This window comes from Pantherophis guttatus, chromosome 2, assembly GCF_059756535.1.
Source record: "Pantherophis guttatus breed Tessera chromosome 2, ASM5975653v1, whole genome shotgun sequence".
Lineage (NCBI taxonomy): Eukaryota > Metazoa > Chordata > Lepidosauria > Squamata > Colubridae > Pantherophis > Pantherophis guttatus.
The window spans coordinates 128,480,594-128,497,971 of NC_142064.1; the positions used below are offsets into that span (position 1 = coordinate 128,480,594).

Consider the following 17,378-nt stretch of genomic DNA (forward strand, 5'->3'; position numbering starts at 1 on the left):
CTGACTAGTTTTTACTCCCACAGGCATTCTTGCAAGGGACAGAATTATCATCACCACTTCCCCTGATGAATGCAAAGGACTCAGGAAATATATTACATTTATTTACTTTTAGCGAAGAGCCAACAACCAACACCACGCAGATCTCAATCCACTGTACTCTGGACCTTCCTTTCAATAATAGCACTAGCACTTAGACTTATATACCGCTTCACAGTGCTTTACAGCCCTTTACTCTAAGCTGTTTAAAGAGTCATTTTACTGACTTCAGAAGAGTGAAAGGCTGAGTCAAACTGCTGAACTGCTGGCAGCCAGCAAAAGTAGCCTGCGATACTGCATTCTAACCACTGCATCACCGCAGCTTTGCTTTGATTGATATGGAATATGATATGATATGATATGATATGATATGATATGATATGATATATGATATGATATATAATACACACACACACACACACACACACACACACACACACACACAGTTTCCCCTAAAATAAGACATCCCCTGATAATAAGCCCATTCGGGCTTTTGAGTGCATGCGATAAAATAAGCCCCCCCCCCCCAAAAAAATAAGCCCTTCCCGAAAATATTTAAACACATGCGCAGCCAGTCCCCACCATTTCCTCTGGTTAGGATTAGGGAGACAGAGCTGGAAATCAAGTAAGATGGCAAGAGGAGCCCCGTCTTGCTCCATGCACCCCAGAATAATAAGACATCCCCGAAAATAAGGCCAAGCACTTATTTCGGGGTTCAAAAAATATAAGACAGAGTCTTATTTTTGGGGAAACACGGTGTGTGTGTGTGTGTGTGTGTGTGTGTGTGTGTGTGTGTGTATTAATTTGATTTATATGCCGCCCTTCTCCGGATATAATTTTTTCCTAGGTGTTTCTGAGCCTCATAGACAACTCTATAGGACTCTTGTGGTACATATCCTTATGATATTTGTGCATTGTGATTTAAAGTGCACATGCAATAAATAGTCCAAAATAACTACATGAAGCTGCTTCAGCCTTCCCATTTGTTATATGTCATATTTAGTTAACTATTCCAGTTAACCACCAAAAGACACAAAATGATGCTGTTATTACCTACTCTGTTTCCCCAAAAATAAGACCTCCCCGGATAATAAGCCCAATTGGGCTTTTGAGCACATGCCCTAAAATAAGCCCTCCTCCTGAAAATAAGCCCTCCCCGAAAATATCCCACCCCCAAAAATATTAAAACGCATGCGCATCCGGTCCCCCTTTTCTCTGGTTACGGTTAGGGAGACAGAGCTGGAAATCAAGTAAGACAGCAAGGGGAGCACCATCTTGCTCCATATGCCCCAAAATAATAAGACCTCCCCAAAAATAAGGCTTATTTCGGGGTTCAAAAAATATAAGACAGGGAAATATTTTCAGGGAAACATGGTATTATAAAGCAACTAAGCATGTTCTTAACAATAAATTGCTTTCTTTCACCCTAAGTGGTCCCTATTCTTCTCATGTATGACATATGCAATTGAAAAACAAAACAAAACAAAACAAAAAACCCAGAACACAAGATTAAAATAAAATAAATGGAAAAGTAACTTGACATTTTGCTTTATGTTTTACCCATATTGCTAGTATTTGGACCTTGGATACCTGTCTGCCTCTTGCTATTACAGAAGATTCTATATCAATGATAAAATAAAAACGTCAAACTAAAAGCCCCTTCCAAAGACTGTGCTGTATTTGCTGAAAATAAGTGGTCTTAAGGAATGGTTGCTATGCAAAAAGAAAATTATAACCAAGTGGACTTCTGTTGCAGGAAAATTCAACCAAACCCACCATCTAGTCTTCTTTAAAAACATATGAAGGATTCCCTGACATAGTCTCTGGTTAAAATATTTATGTTTGAGAGAAAGAGAACCAAGCTTTACTCGTTGTCTTAAGAAAACCGTAGGTTTGCATGTAGATTATGCCATTAACATTTGTACAAGAATCTACATGATTCTTCTCTTGTAAGTTTCCTTTCTAAGGAAGGAAGCATTTTTCATATATTTGCATACCCAACATCAAGAATCTGAATAATCAACAATTTCTGCACCAAGGATGGGTGGCTGGACAATAACATAAATACCGTAGTTCTTTCCAGTTCTGTGACTGAAAGAAACACAATCTCCTTGATTATCAATCCAGGAAGTTTAAAAATGAAATGTGTTTTATCTACATCCTACAGACTGATGGGAACTGTACTCCAAAACATCCGATGTTTACTGGTTGAGAAGTACCTGAGGGGCCAGGAGAAAGAATCAGTAGCAGGGAAGAGGTTATGTAATAGTAGTACCCAATAAGGGAAATGCTGGCAACGAAGAGGCTTAAAGAAAGGGGGAATCAGAAACAGGACTAGAATTACAACCTCCCGAAACCCTGTTGGGTCTGAAATGCCAACCTAGACACAGAAATTTCCTTTTTGCTCTAATTATGCACTCAAACTCCTACGGTGGGGAGTAGGTAGCACCATCCAAATTGTATACTGTATCGCTCAGGTCTGTTGTCTATTATGCTACTACTCCAAAATAAGTCCAGCATGAAGGGAAATCCAAGCTGTGTGATCAAAATATGGCACATCCAATACATTTAATTATACATCTCTTTGATAATACTTTACAAAATAGTACTTTTGTGAGGGCAGAAATAACTACTTGCTTAAAGGCACCCCATGAATTTGCATTCGAGACTTCCTATCCCACAGCTCCTGCCTTCGGTCACATTCCCACACAAGTTCTTAGTGTTCTTAAGAACTTTTCATTACGTAATATATTCATGTACCAGCTGCCATGCAGCACTCCTCCACCAGTCTCTCTTCACATGGGAATAATGTGACGAAGAATAATGGAAGGAGGAAAGGGATGAAACTTAAGTTATTTGTGCGATAATGATGGCCAAGCAATTAAAAGTAACCAATGGAGATACAACTAATGGACCAACATAAAAAGGAGCAGCATTTTTATTACAGTTTTTGTACAAATGAGATAAAAGAAATAAAAAAATCTGAGAATATGAATCACTAAATCACCCAGCAACACAGTCTATTCTTGGTGCTTTAGTTGTGAACCACACTGATTATTGCGTGCCTGCCTTGATGCTTTCTTCTGTGATTTAAAAAGCTATGTGCATGGCTTAAAAATGGGTGTCAACTAGCTAGATGCTAAAGACAAAACAAAAATGTCAACATTCTTTGATGCGAAGACCAACTTTTCATGCATCTGCACAACCAGATGGGTGACAGGATTTTTTTCCAACACCATGCTGACTATGAAGGCAGGTGATCATGTTTGTAAACAAGTACGCCAAAAGGAAAATGCGGCAAAAGAAATAAACAAAGGCATATCAGTGCCTGCCCTTGAAGTAAACAGGGTGAGTAGATGGATGGTTAAATATGAGTCATCCCAAGTGCTGTAGGAAGCAACAGTGAGAGAGGAGACACAATGTTACTTTGTGCCACCCTCTCTATTGACACATCCCTATTTCTGAAGGTAAGAGGATGCATTAGTACATCTGTAAATGCATCATCCATCCCACATATTAAGTATGCTACATAATACTGCAGAGTGATGGAAGAGAATCTTGGAAGCGCATGTCCTTTCACCTGGATGGGAAAGAAATAACAGTATGCTGACTTACCCATACAAATAGCAAGTACCAACACAGATGCTGATGACTGTTATATAGGATTGAAAGAACTTCTCCATATACCACTTCTCCTTCAGAGGTGTATTTAATGTTACCAACATTTCCGAACCTGCTACCTTGTCCATGTTTCAGATTACAGGTTGATAATCTCTATTGCCGACATGCTAGGTAGGTGAAATCACATTTCCTAGCCTTGTTTACCTGATGTAAGAGATGTAAAGTACATCTTTCCCAACAGTTTTTCAAGAGCCACCATCATTTTGGGTTGCATATATGAAAGCTCATCAGTTTCTAGCTGGGAGTGTCTATGGAGATTCTCAACCATCCAGGTCATAGTTGTCCCAAAGGTGCTTTTTCAAGAGGCAACTGGATTTTCTGGTTTTTCTTTGAAGACGTTTCGCTTCTCATCCATCTTGGATGAGAAGCGAAACGTCTTCAAAGAAAAACCAGAAAGTCCAGTTGCCTCTTGAAAAAGCACCTTTGGTCTAGCTAGGAGTGATTACTATTTTTTACTGAATTACCTGCCAAATAGATAAAGAAGTCTCAGAATGAAATTACAGAATTCTGAAGGGTGAATTTTTTTATCCAAGAGTATTAGACCAAGCTTATTTCTGCACACCATTCTCACTGATGGTTATCGTGTAACAGGACTTTGTGGTGTCAGCAGCTATCAGCGTTGAAACCTGTACCAGATTGGTATGGTATGACCTATAAACAGCTCAAGGGGAAAAGGGAAGACTGAGCATTATCACTGCGGGTTGCTTTTCAATGTGAACAGTCTTTAAAGCTGACATAACACTAACAAGGGGCTTCATGAAATCCAAAAAATTAAGGCTCAGAAATAAAAATGTCATTGTGTTTAAAGCAGTTCTAACTGGATTAAAAAGACAGAAGGTATTTTGTCAAGATGGCCAGTGTTGTAGATAAGATCCAGACCCAGGCTGCACTTATCAGGCAGAGATTGACTTTTTCTCAACATCTTGCTTATCTCTGGAATGGGACAAAATCAGAGGTGGTATTCAGCCGGTTCAGACTAATTCGCCCGAACCGATAGCGGAAATCGCTGGTGGGCCCGCCCATCCGGCCTGGCTCTATGCCATCCTATTTAGGCACGTTTTTGAGGACGGGCGCATGCACGGAAGGTGCTCGTACCAGCCAAGCGCGTGTGCGGAAGGACGGGCGCATGAATGGACACGCGCGCACACATTTGCGAACCAGTAGGGAAAGTAAGTGAATACCACCCGTAGACAAAACCCTTGATACCAGCTTGTTTCCTGTTGCTGGATTCATTTCTCAAAATTGACATGGCTGCTATCTAGTGCAAATGTTTCAGGGTGGGTTTGTAGCTGCATCCTTTTGATTTCTATAGTGTTAAGCAATGCCAATGCATAAGATGTGGGCTGGGACCCACTGGAAGGGAGAACGAGAGGATTACCCCCAAGCTGTATTCGTCACGAACTTAGAGTATCTTCTTATTTTACTTGAAGAAGGGCAAATGAAGAAGGAAGAGATACCTGGCCTGACAGTCCTGTTGGCACCATTCCCTTTGCCAATGCCACCAATGCTGTCTCCTCGAGTCAAGATGGAAATGCCACTGAAGCTGCTGGCTTTGGTGACCGGAGGCCGCAGATTGCGCGTTGAGCCATCGGAGTCGGTGCTACTCCACGGCCGGGGCTCCAGGGATTTCATATCACTCTCCGTGCTGCTCTGGCGGCTGCCTGAAGCCCGGCTGAGCCCATCTCGGTTACCCCTGTATCAGGGATGGCAAGGGTTAAAGTCATCATGGACCAGAAAAGGCACAGCATGTCTAAACATTCAAGATGTCAATGTTTTGGTATTGGAACAACAGACAAATGAGCACAGGTAGCTTACATTGAAAAGGGCCAGGTCAAAGCTACTGGCTTTCAAACAGAGATTAACATGTAGGCAGATGGACCTTATAGGCTGCTGCTGGAGAAATAGGCAGAATGGTCAGCATCACAATATTTGGTGACAAATTAAGTCAAAACTGCCCTGCAGATGCACTCATAACAAGTGCTCTAACAAAAAATGCAGGTTGAGTTCAAGAATTTGGATATCCCTCCTAACTCAGGCAGCAGATATTTCCAGCAGTCTGTTTAATTTAAGCAGCGTTAACTATTTGGTGGGTAAACTGCAGCATGGGCGTCGCGAAACTTTTTGTTCTAGATAGAGATTGGAATGTTTCCTCACGTAGCATGGACCTGTAACAGCTCCTTACAAACACTGTCAAAATACCTCAGAGCTCAAAACACAGAATCTGCACTGCATCACTAAACAAGAGGAAACTGGTGAGAATTGGGAGCATAGCTGGAAGAAAAGTGTGAAAATACTGGCAGCCTAGTTCGTATGTGAGAAGGTACAAATGAAAAACAAGATTGTTCTTAAATTTCAGGGCAGAATTAGACAGGTTAATAGGAGGAAGTTTATTAAAATTACAGGGAGTTATATAACAGTGAGGACAGCAAAAAATGCTTAAGTCTCCAAGAATACAGTTCAACAACGATTCCGCAAGAAAAACAATTTAGAAGTAAGTGGGGAAGGACAATCAAAGTATTTACTGTAACATTGAAAGTCATTTAGGAAAACTTTAATTGGCTGAAACGACATTCATAGGTTTTGTACTGTTTGCCCAGACTGAGATTATATTAGAATTCACAAGCTTGAAATTGAAATATATCTAGCCAACACCATGTTATATCTCAAGGTCTTTCGGGTTCAGATCTCATATTTACAATCCATGGGAATAGAAGCTAGCTGTTTTTAAATACCAAATGCTGTTAAATACAACTCTATTAACAAACTGCTAATACTGGCATACAGTCCTTCAGACAACAGGCATGGTTTAGATAAGAATGCATTGAGAACTGGAAAGAAAGGCTTAGTACCCAATGATGGAAAAAGAGGAAAGAAGTGGAAAGGAAGGATTTATTGATCCAGTAGGTACAAAATGTGCATATTTTTGCAGAGATGTTCTTTAGGTATAATTTTCTTAAATCACTGGTTTTCAATTTACTCCTATAATGTTTTGTTTTAAATGGTTAGTTTAAAAAGATTTGATTTTGTTGCATCTGAAAGAGCTCTTAAAGGATATTCATTTAAACTGCACTGAGTTTGTAGACAAAGCTGCATATTTACAATCTTCCTCCCTTCATTTTCTCTAGGTGGATACCTTATTATTGAAGGGGATCAATTACAGGAGGAATTCCTCCGGCTTCTTTGTACCAATAACCTACTGAACTCCATGTGTTCAAACAAGTTTCACATTAAGACTTGTAGTTGGAATATTAAATGTTAGCCCAGAACACTTAACTATCGCAAGGTGTTTAAGTTTCAAACTTGGACAAGGGGCTTCAGCCAGATGCAGAGATAACAGGAGGCTGCCTTTCAGTCCAAAAGAAACCCTCCCCTCCCCCCCCCCAAAAAAACCCTCCATACTTGCCAAGTCAAAAAGAGTCAGCAATTCAGAGTTTTGGTATTTTGCTTTCTCAATTCCCCCATCACATGCCAAGACTGGAAATATTGGAACAGGTGGTTTTAGTTTGTCAATATTAAAATGAGTATGTCAGACTTTGAATAAAACTATTTCAACCATCTGAAAGGATTGGGTGGTAAAATGGACCGTAAACTTATTGTGGCAAATTGAAAAGACAGTCTATCGTTACAGTATTGTCAAAAGAGACTAGTCTGCTAACCTCTGTGGAATACAGAATGTACAAATTTCTAAGCCTGTATTGCAGAGTAATGGGGAGTTTTCAAACCAGGGAAGTAAACATAGAACCTGAAGACTATCACAGTGAGAAAAGTTGGGGGCTGGGGGGAAGAGATACCAAAAAAATGTTGCGTCAGTTAAGTATTTTAATGTCTCCATTATCATCAGAAGAGAACAGGAGAAATGTATCTACGGAAGCGATTAAACAACATACACTGTAACCTGAACGTCAAGTTACTGAAACTGCCTATATTTTGAGATATGCAGACAACCTTCAAGCCTACTTTACAATAAACCAGGGGGTTATTTAATATAGACAGCATGGGAAGGAAAGTTGAAGAATAGTGTTGATCAGTAGTGTTCATTTCAAGATGGCTTGTCCAGAAGAACTTTCAGACATCAAAAGACCTCACTTGATTAGCAACCTATTATCACTGCTTACTAGCCAATTCTAACTCATATCACTTCAGATACAAGCTTCGGAGATCAATGGCCTCCATGCTGAGTGTCCCTCAACAACTTGAAATTCTTAATTGCATCTTACCAGCTGAAAGGAAGTTGCCATGACTACAGATGAATTTCTTATCTATAGGTTGTTTTGTTCTGGTTAGGTTTCAACAAATTATCCCAAAGATCTAATAACCAATCCTAAGAATGTTCTGGAAAGCACACATGAGGGAACCTCATAAGGCAACTGAGTTTTGTGGCTGCTATTAAAGATAACAGAACCAAAGATAGATTCAGATGTGGGACACAGTGTCCAAGAACCAATTCCTCTATGAATCCTACTGAACTGAGCAGCAGTTACACAAGAACAATAACTCTAATTCAACTCTGATAGGTACAGTTTGGTCTTTAATGCTCACAATTTGCTACTTGGGCCTTGAGCAAATATTATACTTTATAATCACAAAGCAAAAGCACTTACATCATGCCATGCAGACTGCTTTATTAAAGTATACTAAAGCAGTCGACACAATTTAACTGCTTGTTTTCCCAAGATAGCAAAAGCAACATCAATAGATGAGTTATATGCTAAAGGTAACCATGGAAAGAGAGTAACACAAGAGGAAAATGAAGAATTCTTTGATCCTGCTCCTATTTACACATTTACTTCAAGAAAGTAGAAAATTACTGCATAAGCTTTGGCATCACGATTTAGGATTTGCAAGGTTCTTTTCTCTTATATTTTTAATAAGGAACTTTAGAAAAGGTAATTAGGATTTGGTCCAATGTTATCTTGGAAATTGCAAATTCATCCAATGAATAACATCCAATGAATACAATGAATGTTTTTAGACTTGACATTTTCCAAAGGTTTACGTTCTATTCAAGCTTAGGAATCATGGAGATATTATATGTTTAAGAAATTACAAGCAAGGTCTTTTCTCCCCCCCACCCCAAAAAAAGTCAGCAGTTTCAAGTCAAACAGATTTAAAACTTTGAAATATTTGGTAAATCTCTTTGGTACAGTACAAAGAACTCCAAATACTACTGGCACTATAATTGATTTTTTCCTCCCGAAGTCCTTCAACATTCAATTACAAATCTCAGTATTTTTTCTGTTTGATTTTCATCAATTCATTTATGTCCTAATATTTCAACATCTATGAACATCAGATTTTTCCCCCAATGGCAGTACTGTCTGGGGTGTTTTTCAGGTGTCTTTTCTTCTGTATTTTAAACCCCAAGATTCTGACCTCCTCATTTTCTTTTTCACATGTGGTGCCAGTAGCCTTTTTTTAACAGTAGAGCCAAGTTTTCTACATACATTTCAAAGTATAATTTTTCTAGCAATTTCATGGCATTGATAATACACTCTGGGCAATTTTACTGCAGCAGTTAATGAGATGATCTACATGTTCATCTTTGATCTTACGTAGTTGGTATTTGCAGTAATTTAAAATATGTCCAATTTTGGTTTTGATGATTCGTAGCCTGTTGTGCTGCCATGATGGTTCTTCTGTACTTTTTCTTTTAAAGAATTCCAGCTTTTAGCTGCAGCCAAGTCAAATATTGATGTGATTTACCCTTCAATGTATATATTGACTAAGAAGAAATTTAGATTTTTCTGGCATTAAATTGGTTTTCAGTGCTTCGTTTTTGTAATCTTTTTAATGATTATTTTTTGTTGTTGATCCTTGGGTTTTGTTTTGTTTTGTTTTGTGCTGCTGCTGCTGCTATCCTCAACCTGCACTTGAGTTATTTTAACGAAGTAGCTGAAGGGAGCAACCTGAGACTGAATCTTAGCAAAATAGAAGTTGTTATTGACATATTCAGCCAGGTGAATGGTACTCAAACAGGGAACTGAAAAGGTAATGTGTGTATATGTGTATGTATTCTAGGTGGTTTTGCTCTCGTTTTCATAGTTTGGATGATGCTCCTTCATCCAGCACTATCAGTAGAGCTCAACTGACCTTTGCCTCTTGGCTTTCGCTAGTAAGCAGACTCTAAACTTCAAGGGCTCTAAAATTATAATCATACATATTTACCCAAGATACTTTGCAAAGGTTCTGCCCAAGATGGAAGGCCTTCTCATAATGGCATCCTGACAAATATAAAGCCCTGAAACCATCCTTGAGGACTTGGGGTGTCACAAGAAGACACCTGGGTTTCTTAAAGAAGTTGCAGCAATCTGGATCACTGGGCTTTTAAAGCCTTTGCAGATTTTGCTAGTTTAGTTTCAACATTTCTAAATGTATGGCTGCTTTACGAATGTATGGCTTCGGGTCTAACTTGGTATTTACTTTCTACACTTCTCCAATGTAAATTGCTACAAAGCTTTGGGTTCCTGGACAACATGTAGATGCTGAGATCTTGATCCCTCCCTTGCCATGACACTTCTGATAGGAACAGGAGTGGTCTGTGAGTGTACAGAGACACTTCAAGAATCCCGCCCACCTCCATTAGCCTGTCCCTTCACTTATTTGAAGAAAGGAGTTGATGCCTGCTTATATAATGCATTCCTGGATTAAAAAAAAAAAAACATCAATGTTGACTGTTATTGTTGCTGTTGTTCTTTTAAAAGCATAGTTAAGCTACAGTGGGATGTGGACTTAACTTTCTCCCTCTTCATTGCAAAGGTCCTTTTCAAAGAATTGTTCAGCTCAATTACCCTGTTGGCACACAATGATTACTACATCCCTTTGAAGAGAAAGGTCACAGATAGGTATAGAGCAATAGTTCAAAGCTTAATCCCAGGCATCTTCTCCATACTGGGCTGAGAAAGACTCCGGTCTGAACCATCAATGAATGAATTCCTGTGAGACACAGCCAGCAGTCTTGAGGTGTATGAATCAATGATCTGGCTTGGTATAAAGCAGCTTCCTATGCCGAGCCATATGGAATTTATTTTGAGAGAACAAAAGACGGCTTAAAATTTGACCCTGTGCTTTTACTGACACCCACTTCATCACATAAGGTTAAAGAAAACCAGTTGAATTACAAGATACAGAATTACATCTTCTAGAACAGGACTGTCAAACTTGATTTCATTGAGGGCCACATCAGGGTTGTGTTTGACCTCGGGGGGAGTGGAGTATGGCCAGGGGGCGTGGCACCTTGCTGTCACTCATATTGGCGCGCCTGTGGTGGCCCGAGTGAAATGGGCTCCTGATCTCAATTTTCGGCTGGGACGGCCTCCTGCAATCCTCTGCCAGTGAAAATGGAGCTTGTGAGGGCCACATGTGGCCCTCACAAATTCTGTTTTCACTGGCAGAGGCACTGCGGGCCAGTCCTTCGCTGTTTCCAGGGCAGTCCCATGGGTCAGATCTAAGTATCCCACAGGCCGGATCCGGCTCACTGGCCTTAAGTTTGAAAACCCTATTCTAGAAGCATCAATAGATAGTGGGAGCAGCTGTACAAAGACTGGAGTGTTTCTGGGTTTTTCCATCCATTAACCCATCCTAATTCTTTGTATGGCTTCAACCTGAAGCTTACTTACTTGGAAGTCAGCTGCATGGGAAGCAAGAGAATTTACTTCCTAAGTAAATGCTCTCAACCCCCAGCTCCCCAGGATGAAATGTCTCTAATCACCCTTTCTGTCTTATTGTGGGAGAAGAAAAAAACAGAAAGTGATGTTGCAAAAGAGATGACAACTGGAAGGACTCGACAAGCAGCCATGCATGGGTGCGAATTTGCTCTGCAAGACAAATGTATGCAAGAAATCACACAGAGGTACCTAAAGATCTGTCGCCTTTTGTGAGAGCTAGAAGAAAAGCCTTCTTTGGCGAGTCTGTTGGTTAACATCAAAGAAAAGCATTGTTATGGAGTTTCAGGATCCTCAAGAAAGACTGAAGATTAAAAGGAAGCATGCACAAGCTTTACTAACCTGCTTTCATTCAGGAATCCATTTTGGCCCGACTAATCATCAAGCGGATCCGCACAATTTGCAACAGAAATGGAAAGAAATCTCATTAGACAATGATTACAGAAGGCTGAAATCAAGATGCTCATTTGACCTTACAAAAGCTCCAGATTTGTAATTTATATTAACCTTCGTAGTTGTCAACTTGCAATAGATCATTTAGTGACCGTTCAAAGTTACCGTTCAACGGCACTGAAAAAAGTACCCTGTTTCCGACCAAAATAAGACATCCCCTGATAATAAGCCCAATCGGGCTTTTGAGCACATGGCAATAAGGCCAAGCGCTTATTTCAGGGTTCAAAAAAAATATAAGACAGGGTCTTATTTTCGGGGAAAAACGGTAACTCATGACTGTTTTTCACACTTACGACCATCACGGCATCCCCATGGTCACGTGATCAAAATTCAAAGGCTTGTCAACTGACTTGTATTTATGATGGTTGCAGTGTCCCAGGGGTCATGCGATCCCCTTTTGTGATTTTCTGACAAGTGAAGTCAATGGGGAAGCCAGGTTCACTTAACAACCATGCTATTAACTTAACAACTTAACTTAACTTGCGCCCCTTTCTGGATCGGGACTCCCTACACACGGTCACTCAGGCACACATCACTTCCCACCTGGACTACTGCAATGCTCTCTACATGGGGCTCCCCTTGGGGTGCACCCGGAGGCTCCAACTGGTGCAGAATGCGGCCGCGCGGGGGATTATGGGAGCGACTGGGCACTCCCATGTGACTCCTCTCCTGCGCGAGCTGCATTGGCTTCCGGTGGACTTCCGGGTGCGCTTCAAGGTGTTGGTGATCACCTTTAAAGCGCTCCATGGCTTAGGGCCAGGGTACTTACGGGACCGCCTTCTGCCACCAATAGCCTCCCACCGGCCAGTTCGCTCCCACAGAGAGGGCCTCCTCAGGGTGCCGTCGGCTAGACAATGCCGGCTGGCGACCCCCAGGAGGAGAGCCTTCTCTGTGGTGGCACCTACCCTTTGGAACAATCTACCCCCAGAGATACGAGTGATCTCCGACCTCCGGACCTTTCGTCGGGCCCTAAAAACTCATCTCTTTCAGTTAGCCGGTCTCTCTTGATTTTATGATTTTATGGTTGGTTTTAAATTTTGATAAGGATTTTAAATTGACAATTTTAAACTATGGGCCAAATTTAATTATTTTAAATCTATTTTTAATCGTATTTATGTATAAATGTTTTTTATATTGGCTGTTCACCGCCCTGAGTCCGAAAGGAGAAGGGCGGTATAGAAATTTGAATAATAAAATAATAAAATAATAAATAAACAACTGCAGGGATTCACTTAGCAACTGTGACAAGAAAGATCGTGAAATGAGGCAAAACTCACTTAACTATCTCACTTAGCAACAGAAATGTTGGGATCAACTGGGGTTGTACGTTGAGGACTACCTGTACAACTATGAAGAAATTTGGTGGCAGTCCTCTAACGGTGCTTATGAACCCATTTGAATTTTCAATGTTTCTGCAAAAATATGACCTAAAACAAATATCTGTTCTCCACCTAAGCCTTAAAATAAGATAAAGAGAATATCATTTTTTTAAAAAATGAGGCAAAATTATACGTTTACTTATTGAGGAAAGTGGTCTAAAGCTATGTACAGTATATGTATTTGTGTGTATTTGTATTTGTGTGTATGGCAAAAGTATGTGAACCTTTGCTTTCAGTAGCTGCTATTCCCCCACTTAGACATTAATAACTTCAAGAAAACCTTGACCAAACTTGTTGGTCACTCCTGCACATCAGTTTACAAAACAGCTTCAACTTTGGACTGTGGGTGGGCTTCCTCACAGGAACTGCCCACTTCAGGTCCTTCCACAACATTTCTATACGATTAAGATCAGGTCCTGGACTTGGCAATTTCAAAATAAGCCATTCTTCGGTCAATTGACTTGTGTGCTTTAGGTTGTTGTTTTGCCATATGACCTAGTTTTCATGGATAGTTCATTTTCCTGAAGAATTTATTGGCACAATTCAGAATTTATAGTTGCATCAGTAATGACAAACCTTCCTAATTCAGAGGCAGCAAAGCAAGCCTAAACTGAGGAGCTCAACCAATCTCATTGTACATATGTTGTGCACTGACAATAAAAATTTGATCTGAGATTTGATTTAAACCATGATACAGATAATCCCCGATCTATAATCGTTCACTTAACCGTTCGAATTAATGATAGCCTCAGAAAGAGTGCTTTATATCCTGTAAAGCATTTCTGCCTCCCCATCCCCACCCCCCATCCCCCAATGAATGCTACCTGGATGTTTGGCAACCTGTTAGCACATACAACCAATTGTAAAGCATCCCACAATATTTGATCACCATTTGCAATCTTCTCTGCTGGCTTCCCTAGAAAGTCCATTGGGAAACCAACAGTGAAGGTTGCAAGCTACTAATGCCAGCCAAGAAAACTCCTTCTTGTCTCTGGGGGCTGGTTAAAGGAGCTGCCTGCCTAGGGATTTCAGCTCCATACCTGCTTGGATTTCAGCAATTCAATTCTTTCAGCCAGCCCCTAGGGACAAGTGGTTCACGTACTTTTACCACACACAAATATGTACTGTAGCTTTGGATCATTTTCCTCAATAAACCAATGAACAAGAATAATTTTTGACTCATTTATTGAACTGGATTCTTCTTATCTTTTTTAGGACTTGGATGGAGAACAAATCATATTTTAGAGCAGGGGTGTCAAACTCAAGACCCTTAAATCTGGCCTGCGGGGTCATTCTGAAAATAGCAAAGGATCAGCCCGTGGTGCCTCTGGCAGCCAAACCGGGAGGCGGGACCCCCTCACCCCGTTTTGACCAGCAGGATGCTGCAGGAGGTGTCCGTCCCGTGTCTCCCCCCCCACACAAGCTGGTCTGCGGAGAACTACAATGCTGATCCAGCCCTCAAAGAAATCCAGTTTGACACCCCTATTTTAGATCATATTTATATGACCTAAACATATGACAGAACATTGAAAATTTAAAATGGTTCACAAACTTTTAAACACCACTGTATTTCAAAACACCCTGACTGGTAGGAAAAAGAGAGAGATAACTGCATTCCTTAGAAATGACAGAAACAACTTTTACTTACGAAGTCTTAAATCTGGATTATCCCTTTTGTTCTCCCTCCCTTTCCTGACATTAATGGTTTTCTTGTACTATCATTACAGCAGGCCATTATTGGGAGTACACTGTTCTAACTTCTGATGGCTAATGGCTTGCTTTTTGGTATCAGAGAGCAGCTTTTTTGTCTTGTTGGGTTTGCTAAGTGGCTATTTTAGGCTTGAAGGTTGGATTAGATAAAATTCAGCTGCTTAACTTGGTCAACCTTCTGTTTTTGTGTCTTAAAATCTCATTGTAAAGAACCTTCACAGTTGTACTGTATTTGCAATTTCTGGTGATTCCTGTTTGCGCCCCAGCAAACATATGATGATTCAGTGTTTGATTAAACACAAATCAATTTATGGATACATAGAATATTGAGTATCTTCTGGGTCCCATCAAAATTTATCCATGCTTACCTCCCGTGCAAATATGCGTTCCCTAACCCTCTGATATTCCTCTTCTCGTTCTTCTATGGATTTGCTTCTTCGTCCATCTTGCAGTGGGATCCTAATCTAATGACAAATAGAACTTTGTTCAGTTACAGCCTTACTCTGTGCCAAACCCAGCAGCAAATCTTATGCATACAATCAGCAATTACTTTATGAATACTTTAAGCTGGTTGACACCACAACACACTGCTTAGATTTTTCTGGGTAAATTAGTCTGCTTTGAAAATATTTCTAGGTTTTGATGAGCAATTTTTTAAAAAGCCTTTCATCACAATATTTGTGACAAAAAATTAAGAATTATTTTGCTTTCAATCATCATAGTTCGCATGTATAAATCAACCCCATGCAGACCACGTAACAGGCAGTCTTGGCAGGGACAACCTGACCTCACCTTCAACATTATAACACAATATCTAAATCTAAGCATCCTGTTAAACTGCAAGCTATCCTTTTTTGTTAGAAGGAATAGCAATTAACATGTTCCCTTCTTCATTCTCTAGTTCACCAGAATCAAAATAATCTCACAGAAAAAAAAATGCTCTTAACTCTCAGGTTCAACAATTGAAGCTAGACTTTACTGTTCTTTAATTTAACGAAAATATAAGACCATATAAAGAGTCACACAGGATCAAGTCCACTGCCTATCTATTCCAGCATTCTTTGTTACCAGTGGCCAATTAGATACATTCTGGAAGCTCACAAATGTAGATTGTATGGATTTTTCACTGTTATTTCCTTGATCTTGTTTATTTCAGTTGATTATTTGCAAATGATATTTAAGGGACATTGCTTGTGATTTCAGAAGTAGTAAAGAGTGGTCACTGACAGTGTAATGTGTCAAGTATTTGTCCAGTTCCTTTAAACTGATGAGCTATAATTCATCTCCATTGCCCCAAATTTCCATTAATGACTATGTGGTATAAAGGGCCACTTTTCTTTTCGTCCTGAATCTCTCCACATTTAGCTTAAATGACTGGACCCAATTTCTAACACGGTGAGGAAAAAGAATGGATTGCACATAGGTACAAACAAACTTTGGATTTTGTAACTAATGCTTTGCATGTTGAGTTGAATTTGTTAATTTTGCAATCCATTCCAGCTCTTCTTAGAACTCCTCTTAAACCCTTTCAAAAAATAGGATTCTATGAATCTCCTATCTGAAAACTAAATCAGCAAAAGCTTCTTCACCATCCTTCCTGCAATTTCTTAAATTCCCAGTCGATATATCCAAATCTGTATCATGTTACTAGGAATTACAAGTTGTTGTCCCATCGCTGCACCATATTAGAATGAAGGCTGCTTTCCATACAAATATGATTCTGACTGAATGATATAAAATATCTTGTAGGAACTTGACCAAGTAAATAAATATTGCAAAGAAGCAGTGTCAGTAAAAAAAAAAAAAAAAAAGTCCAAATGATGAAAGCCAATAAAAGTGATCGCTGTGCTTCATAATTATGCAACACAGTTATATATGGCCTCTCTTACCTGATTATCATCTCGATCAATGCTGGTATCATCTCGCTTGAGGATAAACCTCTGTGGAAAATCAGTGTTCTTCTCATCTCTGATGTGTTCAGAGAACCTCTGCTCAGGGCTGCGGAGAAGACCCAAGCCAATTTTTTAGCAGATGAGATGGTGAAGCAGTCAGGATGCAAAAGAAGTAAAAGATTTATTCACGTGCCCTATACAATACACCTATGAGGAGATACTTGGTTCACAACTGGCATATGCCAGATTTCTGCCAATGTATCCTCTCCATTCCCCAAAAGGCTTCCCTTTAGACCAGGGCCCCAGCCCCCAGTCCGTGAACTGGCACTGATCCTCAGCATGCCAGAAACCAGTCCACGCTGTCGTGCTCTTTCTGGTAAAAATAATGCTTAGTGGGACAGATTATTCTTTTCTTTCTAGCTATGTGCACATGAACTAGTTCCTGTAGCCTAAAAATCTTACAGCAGCTGCATTTTCGTTGCTTTGGGAGTGGTTCTGCAAAACAACCTACCCATCAAAGCAACACAGAATCTTCTTTATTGCTTTAACTGAGGAATTTCAATCTG

The 17,378-nt window shown here is 40.0% G+C and overlaps 1 protein-coding gene across 10 annotated transcripts in view; it reads right to left on the reverse strand.

Annotated features, from left to right (window-relative positions):
• Positions 1-17,378, reverse strand: part of R3HDM2 (R3H domain containing 2) — a 207,110-nt gene that overhangs the window by 41,219 nt on the left and 148,513 nt on the right. For 5 of the 10 annotated variants that reach the window (XM_087886689.1, XM_087886688.1, XM_087886685.1 and 2 more), the window contains exons 9-13: positions 16,810-16,918; positions 15,289-15,384; positions 11,721-11,752; positions 11,571-11,624; positions 5,175-5,410 (exon numbers count right to left, since the gene is read on the reverse strand). In XM_087886689.1, the coding sequence (XP_087742815.1) occupies positions 5,175-5,410; positions 11,571-11,624; positions 11,721-11,752; positions 15,289-15,384; positions 16,810-16,918 (527 nt within the window). The remainder of the gene's footprint in view (positions 1-5,174; positions 5,411-11,570; positions 11,625-11,720; positions 11,753-15,288; positions 15,385-16,809; positions 16,919-17,378) is intronic. The other 5 variants (XM_087886692.1, XM_087886690.1, XM_087886687.1 and 2 more) reach the window with 1 other exon arrangement.